This window comes from Pinus tabuliformis, chromosome 5_1 (assembly GCF_031772625.1).
Source record: "Pinus tabuliformis cultivar Carrire ecotype Pingquan chromosome 5_1, CPIR1, whole genome shotgun sequence".
Classification (NCBI taxonomy): Eukaryota; Viridiplantae; Streptophyta; class Pinopsida; order Pinales; family Pinaceae; genus Pinus; species Pinus tabuliformis.
Window position 1 is genome coordinate 341,178,916 of NC_142305.1, and position 8,852 is coordinate 341,187,767.

Consider the following 8,852-nt stretch of genomic DNA (forward strand, 5'->3'; position numbering starts at 1 on the left):
ATACATTTAGTTCATAACCAGACCACGATGCTTGACAACCACATGTAGAAAGTGCTATTCCTGAAGATGAAGTTGAAGTTGAAGAATGCTCCAAATGGATGTTATGATTCTTCATTTCTGCTTCCAAGGCTTCCATATTCTTAAAGCATTTGTATTCTAAGCATCCATCTCGATTACAAAAGTGGAAGTTTCTATCAGTCTTCTTCCCTTTGTTTTTATTTGCCTTATCATTTTGTTGAAATGATTTTTCATTTTGAGACTGAAATTGCTTAGGACCCTTGTTTGGTTGAGGACCATTCTTTTTAGGATATTGTTTCTTAGGATTCTTTGAATTTAGTTGTTGCTGGGTGGCTAAGGCTTTCTTAGAAGAGTTTCCAATATTAAGAAGGCCATGATGTAAGAGTTTTTCGTGTGATCTTATTAAAGAATCACAAAAGGCATCAAAAGAGGGGGACTTGTAGTCTTGTCCTTGAGAAATAAAGGCTTCTCTAGTAGAATGGAAGGTGGAAACAAACACAGAGTAGGCTGGTCCCAACTTAGTAAGAATGGAATAGATAAGGCTACCATCTTTTTTCTTAACCTTAACACCTTCCAAGAGAAGTCTAAGGGTCTTGAACTTGGACCAAAAATCTTCAATGGAAGAAAAATTATTGGGGTCCAATGTAAGCAACTGATTTTCAAGTTGATGGGCTCTAATTTTATTTTTAATTCCAAAAAATTTAGTGAGATGTTTCATTGCTTCATTAGGGGTATCAAGTTCCGTGATATGGAATCTAAGGTCTAGAGAGATAGACATCCCTATCAACCCATGTGCATGGTCTTTCCTATTTTCCCATTTGTTTGCTTTATCTTCATCTTTAGGTTTAGTTTCTTGGCTTGAGGCTATTCTGTAAACACCTTTACTTCTAAGTAAATCCACAATGTAGGACCACCATTGGAAGTAGTTGGTGCAGTCAAGAATAACTTGGCATGGACTTTCCATTTTAATAGAAACTGAAGTTGTAAATGTTGAAACTAAGTGTTCTAATGTAAAGATCTCGAAAAATTAGGCTAATTAAAGAAAAACGGCTTCCGGATGAAGAAGTTATGTCTTTTTTAAGAAAACTTGTTGAAGATGCCAACGAAGTGTGTGAATGTGCGGAAGTGAATGATAATGTTATATTTAAAAAAAAATCCCCCATTTCCAAACTTAATCTAATTAGCTCACTTAAAAAAAAAAATTATGTGACCCACTTTTATAAATAAGTGAAAGTCACTTTTACAATTGTACTTTATGAACTACCCACTAAATTGTAAAATAAATAAAAGATATAAATACTTTAGAATTATAAATGACTCACTTTTTATAATGGGTGAGAACACTTTTACGTAAAGTAACTTTAAAACATAAGTTACATGTGTTTTTTGAAAAGGTAACTCAACAAAAATAAATACTTGAACTCAAGACCTCTATTCTCATAAAGTAACTTTGGACCAAGTGAGCTAGTTTAAAAGGTTAGTAATTTTTGGAAAAGAGGAAGGGGTCTTTTGTTTTTTTTGTTTTAGTCACTGAAGCTTTGGGGTGTACACAACCCAACACGGACATACAAAAAAAACCAAACCTTATGGCTTGAAGTTAGCTTTCACCAGAATTTTCCTCAATGTTTCTGATTTTCTGAGATCACAATAAGGCACGATGGAAAAGAGCATATGCATGAGAAAAATCCTTCCTTTCTATTTCTGATTTGCCCAGATCACACAGAGTCACAGGGAAACGAGCATACAAAGAAATGAAAGGTATAGATCTGGTAATAAAAAAACAGAGAGCTAAAGAAATCGAAATAAACATAGGGATGAATAACTAAAAATGCAAATAAAGACTGTATACCTCCATATCTTAAAAATGACGTAGCTAGTGCTACTAGAAACCTTTTTGCATGAAACGAAAGGGGTTCCTCACTAGAACAGATGCTCCTAACACAATATAGTAGTCCTCTTAGCCCGAAAGCGGTTAAAAACAGTAGATCTAGGACACAACAGTCGGATGGAATTGTACTGGCTTCGGATTTGGATCACCAATGGATGCGGCCCTCAAATAGCTCTGATACCATGTAGGAATTTATAGGGTAAGTTCCTCAGATAGAACACCAGAGGACACCGTTCACAAATAAATCATAGATCACTACACCAGTATTCTTGACGTGGTTAAAACCCTCAAGGAGGGAAACGATCCACGACCTGAGCCAATCACTACAACAAAACCAGTGATTTGCGCCAGATTTTAGTGCATTTTTTTTGTAATTGTGATGAGCAACCTGGCGCTAAATCTGGCTCTATTGTACAATTTTTAAAGCGTCCTTTTTTGCACCTGATTTTGCATCCTTTTTCACACTAAATTTTGCATCATTTTTTACACCAAACTATGCATCATTTTTTGCGTCAAATTTTGAACCACGATTTGCATCTTATTTTATGACAGGTTTTGCTTCTAGTTTTGTGTCATTTTTTGCATCTATTTTTCATTTTCTTTTGCTTCCTATTTTGTGTCATTATTTGCTTCCATTTTTGCACCATCATTTGCATCAAGTTTACACTGTATTTTGAATCCAATTTAACGTCTTTTTATGCATCCATTTTGTGTCAGTTTTTGCATCTAGTCTTACGCCAGGTTTTGTATCTAGTCTTACACTAGTTTTTGCTTCTATTTTTGCACCAGCTTTGGTGCCTATCTTTGCACCATGTGTTGAATTTGATTTAACACCAAATTTTGCATCCATTTTTGTGCTCATTTTTGCATCTTTTTTTGGACCATTTTTTACATCCACATTTACATTTGATTTGTCTCCATTTTTCCCATCTCATTTTGCACCATATTTTGCGTCATTTGTTTCATCCAATTTTGCATCATTTTTAACACCATCTCTTGCATCTAATGTTACATCATTTTGAGCATCCAAATTTGCATTTATATTTGCATCTTATGTTGAGTCATGTGTTGTGTCCACCTTTGCATCTTATTTTGTGTTTAATGGTACATTCAATTTAGAGCCATTTTTTACGTCTACTTTTGTATTTGTTTTTGCACCAAGTTTTGCATCCAATTTTAAGCTATTTTATGCCCATTTTTGCACCATTTTTTTGTGTCTACTTGTGTCCAATGTTGCACCATTATTTACACCGACTTTTTCATCCAATTTTGCATTTTTTTGGTGTCTAGTTTTACATCGTTTTCACCATCCAAATTTGCATCTTTTTTTGCCTCATTTTGTGTCCACATTTGCATATAATTTTGTGTCTGAGTTCGAGCCTAAATTTGCATGTGATTAGGAATCATTTTTTACATCCAATATGGCATCCTTGGTTTCACCTTTTTTCAGCCCCATTTTGCATCTTGTTTTATGTCTTTTCTTACATCTTTTTTTTTCCTTTTTTGCACCCAAGTTTGCATCCCAAATTTACACCATTATTTGCATCATCATTTGGCATATTAATTTATAACGTTTTTTGCTTCTTTTTAACGCTCAACTTTGCATCTTATTTTACATCTAGTTGTTGTCTTTTTTTGCATCTAATTTGGTGCCCATTTATGTGTTCTTTTTTTTGCCCAATTTGATATCCTTTTGTATGCCATGTTTTGTTCCCTTCTTTGTGTCAACTATTGCACAATTTTTCACTTCTAATTTAAAACACTTTGTATGTCAATTGTTTGCATTTTGTATTAATTCCTAGTTTAACATCCAATTTTACTTTCAATTTTGCATCCATGGTTACATCCGCATTTGACTTCTTATATAGAGTATATTTTTCTTTACATATATGACCCCCTTTATAGATTCATAGTGAAATATATGATAGTTTCTAAATATCATTAAAGCAGATATCACAATTCGAAATCATTTGTAAAGAAATTTAAGAGAAATTGACAACATCCATCCAAAAAAATAACAATGTGTCATTAACAATTTTCAAAACATGTATAAAATAGCAACATAATACTAATAAAATCAGTATTATTTTTAATCAAAACAAGTAAAATTCAAATATGATTAACAAATCAAAATATTTCATGAATATCGTTATTCTACGATAAATTAACAACATACATAAATCAAACTCATCGTATGATTACAAAATCAAAATGTCTCATTGATATAGGGTAAATTCACAACACCCATCTAAACATAACAATGTCATTCTACGCAATAATTTCTTCATAAAAAACAATGCATGTGCATGCCTAGCTACCACCACCAAGATCATCCTCATGATCATCTTGACCATCCTCATTACTCTGATCCACATCATCACCAACACCGCAACTATCATCATCATCTCCTCCTTCACCACCATCATCCTCATCCTCATCCTCATCCTCATCATCTCCTGATATATGTTGAACATAATTTGGATCATCGTCTTGGAAATCATTACCTATAGCATTCTGACAAAAAAAATCAATATTACATGTTAGTATTAATTACATAACACAACGCATGTTTTTGTTATACAATGTTAACCATAAAATGAGGTAAGATATAATATCTAATAGTACTAAAAAATAAAATGAAAATATGGTTTAAAAGTATATTGGAAATCCAACTAAGATTACATACCATAGAGTCCATCCAAACAACAAATTCAACCCATCTCTTTTGCTGCAGCACCTCCTTTTCCAAATGATTTGGAGGTCTTCCATATTTTAGTTCCTATCAATCAGTAAATAGGGAGAAATTAGATAACAATGACTTTCTTCTAGTACAAAATTTATTAAAAAAATATCACATGTTTAATATACTTACAAAGGTTGTTATCAGTGCTTTTAAACCTTTCTGGCCACTACGATGAGTGACTTTTGTCTTGGTTAACCTCGCCCAACCCCAGAACCAAACCCAGTTACTTTTCTAAAACCTTAGTATCCACCCTTCAAATCATTAACAACATCATATGGAATGGGTGTAACTGTCTCCAAAACAGCCCCCTCAACTATAAATCCTGGCTTAGGGCCCTCAGGCTGCCTCTTGGTGCTGATGATCTCACCACGTGCTTTGGCCTCTACCTTCAATTGGTCATTGTTTTTTCTTCTTAATATAGCATCCTCCGCACACCTAGACGGTTGCACATGCTCAATTCGTACATGAATTCTCTTCTTGATTATCTTGTTACGAACCTGATCATCAAACAGAATTTCAGCATAGAACAAAGAAAGACAAAAGAACTCCATCCCAATTGCATTTCCACCAATTCTTTTACAGTAACCATATGATCCAACAGTTCTAACAAATGAATAAACAAGAGGGCACTAAAATGAAAACAGGCATGGATTATCAATCTTAGTTCATTTAATCACATCCTGAGAAACCAATGTCACCAATCCTATGCACTAGACTGCCATGCAACCTTATTAGTGCAAATACGTACAACATTTATGCAAAAAAAATGCAAGACAAGCACAAACAAGCATACTAGTTGCAATAGATGGGTATCCAAAGACTGAAATAAGGTGCCACTGTGATGATAAAAAAAAAAGATGATATAACACAGGATGTACAAACCAGGGTTCATGCTCATATCGCTGAAAGAGAAAAGCCATACAGAAAATCTCAAATAAATTTCAGAATATGTATTGTTTATTAAGAAATATAAAATCCATTTTATGATCCCAAACACCATTGAAAAAATAGAATATGTATTGTTTATTAAGAAATATAAAATCCATTTTATGATCCCAAACACCATTGAAAAAATAGATTTACTTAATAAATTAGAGGAAAACACCACCGATATAAAAGATGGTGCATCAGCAATTATCTAATGGTATTCGTCTAGATGCATTGGCAATGCCAATAGTTTCAGTCCTTACACTTGAATCCCCAACAAGAAAAAACAAAAAAGGCATGATGCCGCACTAATAGTCTTTTTCTATCCAAAAAGATAGATTCCAGATTCCAGTACAAGAAACTGAAAATGAGATGAGATCGTAGGAGGGAGTTCCTAAAGCAAAAAATTATATCTAAGAGACAAGGCAATTTAAGAAACAAAAACATAAAATAATTCCATCGAAAAAGGTTTTGAAAAGATACTAACAGTGCAAATGACATGTTAGTTTGGATAATAAACATGAAACCATCCATTGTAGTATCACAAATACTCTAGTGGAGAGAAAAGCTTTCCAGTTCTTTACAATCACTCCAAGACAGAAAAACTATAATCAAGAAATACTGACTCTCAATCATTCCAAGCCATAAAAGCAAATACATCTTAATCAAAGAAACTTTTATCCCAACTCTCACAAGGTCAAAAAGAACATGTATAATCAGTAGTAGATAAGCTGTAGTAGGACTTGAACCAAGAGGAATCAAGTAAATACTTATAGAAAATCATCCCAAAAGCTATGTCACAACGTTCACAGAACTTCAATCTTGAGGTTCAAAATTTGGCAAACCTTAAAAAAAAATTGAGGTTTAACAAAACTTATCAAACGCCATAGTCATTGACCAAGTCCATAAGCTCAGAATTCATAACTTCATGTCATAACTCAGGTTTGTCATCTACCCTTGCAGTTTCCATGTTCATGACAGCATTTTTTATGTTTATTGATGTTTATTCCTTACTATTTTATGAGATATTTCATGGCAAACTTCATCATAAAACTCGAACTCAAACCAAAGTTAATAATTTCCAGACCCAAACTCAAACCCAAGCCATGAGACTTAGCCCAAAAGTACAAAAGGGAAACTCCTATATAATTTGGAGGTGTTAGGTATGAAAGGAAAAATGTAAATCTCATTAAATTAAATGCATCATATTCGCCCTCAAATAATGCAGACATTACATATGATTTAACATTAAAATGTCTCTAGCACCCATGGCTCAGCTTAGTTGGCAATGGAAAAACCAATTCTAAGGTATTTTGGGCTTATATCATATAAACCCCCAACTAGTAACGATGGCCCACACGCCAGCACTAGCAGGTAACTTGTGACTCAACGGTGGCCCACACGCCATCACTAGCAGGTAACTTGTGACTTAGCAAGGGCTAAAATATCCATATAAACAATGGCCCACAAGCCAGCACTAACAGGTAACTTGGGACTTGGCAAGGGCCAAAATGTCCAAATAAACAATGGCCTATAAGCCAGCACGGATAGGTAACTTGTGACTTAGCAAGGGCCAAAATGCCCAAATACATACCCATGGGTTCGAAGTTCAAACCCCTGGGGTACATCTCCCCTTCTGGCCTGGTCACAGTAGGATTAATGTCTCATTGGGGATTTGAACCTGGGTGATGAGTATGAAACCTACCTCCCAACCATTCAAACCATTGACACTTGACTGCCAAAACAGTTTTAAGTTTCCAATAAAAGCACCAGTCAAAGGGGCTAAAATGAAATCACATTTAATCAGGAAAAACTATAGGAAGATTTGAATGTGCTTACAACAGCCCTGTGCCATCCACACGAAGCCATGGGGAAACGCTCGACGACGATAAAGAGCTCATGAAGGCATACTAAAATATGGGACTCTTAAGCAGTCTTTGCATCATAGTAACATCAAAGCTGAATGTAGCAGACTAGAACAATTTATCGCTGCGAAGATTCATAACAGGGATGCACATTCCAGAGCATGTATCTAAAGTTAAAATGCATGATCATAGAAAAACTTTTACGAGTGATGACGAACAGAATATGAAACGAAAACCATCTGCATATTTGTAACAGGGACGCCAGCTCATAAATTTAATATTAAACCTGATTATAAATAAGTTTTTTCAAGGTGCTTAAAAATAAATTTTACTATTGTGATTACAAGTCGCTTATAAGAGGAAAGAAAATCTAGCCACGTTTAACCCGATTGTCAATTTTACTGATTAATAAGGGAGCGCAAACTTATTGCAATAATGCACATCTGTTTTATCGGAATAAAATAAAACAACAGATTTAACGAGAACTTGATAAAAGAATCGAAGATTTTCTCGTCATTTATTCGAAAACTGCACCAACAACCAACCTAAAATACTATAAATGTACTTTGCCAAAATACATCAAGCTGAAAAGACACGCAGGATCGACTTCCATTAGACTCAAAACACCATACTCAGAACACATTTTATGGGGAAACAAAATTTAATGGAAAAAGATCGAATGTGGGAGAAAATAAAATAAAATGTAGAACCTCTTTGTTCATTTCGACACCGATTGCCCGCTTGGTAACGTTCCAGACAACACCGGTGCAGCCATGGTAGAACTTGTGAGGCATACCCTTGTGAATCGAACCATTGACCTTAATATCCACGTACTGCCCTATCTTGTATGTCCTCAGATATGTGCTGAGAGGGGCATATCCCTTCTTCCTGAAGGGCCTGGCGAACAGGTCCCTCGTCCGAGCTCGCACTCCATGGCCTGCCGGCATATTCTCCTCCCTCGGTGGATCCGCTCTTCCTGCTGCTGCTACTGCAACTCCTCTCTCGTCAAACTCAAAAGAATTTATGTAAAGGGTAACAAGGGTTTTTGTAAACCCTAATTTTTTCGAACTCGGGTTAAGGTAAGGTTAGGGTTTGATGGGGTTAGGGTTCGGGGGTGTGGCTAGGGTTTGGTATAATTTATACTTCCCAACAATGAAGTAAAAATGTATATTATTATTTAATAATATAAAATGTTCCATTTATAAGGTTTTAATGCAACATGGAAGGTTAACGAGTTGGGGGGTCATAAAGTTATCCTTACATATGAGGTTTGATTATTTAAATAAAAATAAAAATTATAATTATAATTTTAAACTTTACACATTTATTTATTTAATAAAAGTTATTAAATTTCAAGCGAATATTACAAATTAAATATAGTCGGAAATGAGTATATAAATTGAAGATGGAT

At 34.6% G+C, this 8,852-nt stretch overlaps 1 protein-coding gene and 1 long non-coding RNA gene across 2 annotated transcripts; both read right to left on the reverse strand.

Moving 5' to 3' along the window:
- Positions 1 to 4,079: 4,079 nt before the first annotated feature.
- LOC149164843 (uncharacterized) lies at positions 4,080 to 4,870 on the reverse strand. The gene is made up of 3 exons (XR_016260719.1): positions 4,779 to 4,870; positions 4,593 to 4,685; positions 4,080 to 4,420 (listed from the first exon to the last, which is right to left on the reverse strand). It is a non-coding gene; the product is annotated as an uncharacterized LOC149164843 (long non-coding RNA).
- On the reverse strand, positions 4,750 to 8,459 carry LOC149164844 (large ribosomal subunit protein eL21x/eL21w-like). Its single transcript, XM_089432189.1, has 2 exons — positions 8,152 to 8,459; positions 4,750 to 5,146 (listed from the first exon to the last, which is right to left on the reverse strand). The coding sequence occupies exons 1-2, from the start codon at positions 8,386 to 8,388 to the stop codon at positions 4,889 to 4,891; spliced, it is 495 nt and encodes a 164-aa protein (XP_089288315.1). The 5' UTR covers positions 8,389 to 8,459; the 3' UTR covers positions 4,750 to 4,888.
- Between the last annotated feature and the right edge of the window lie 393 nt (positions 8,460 to 8,852).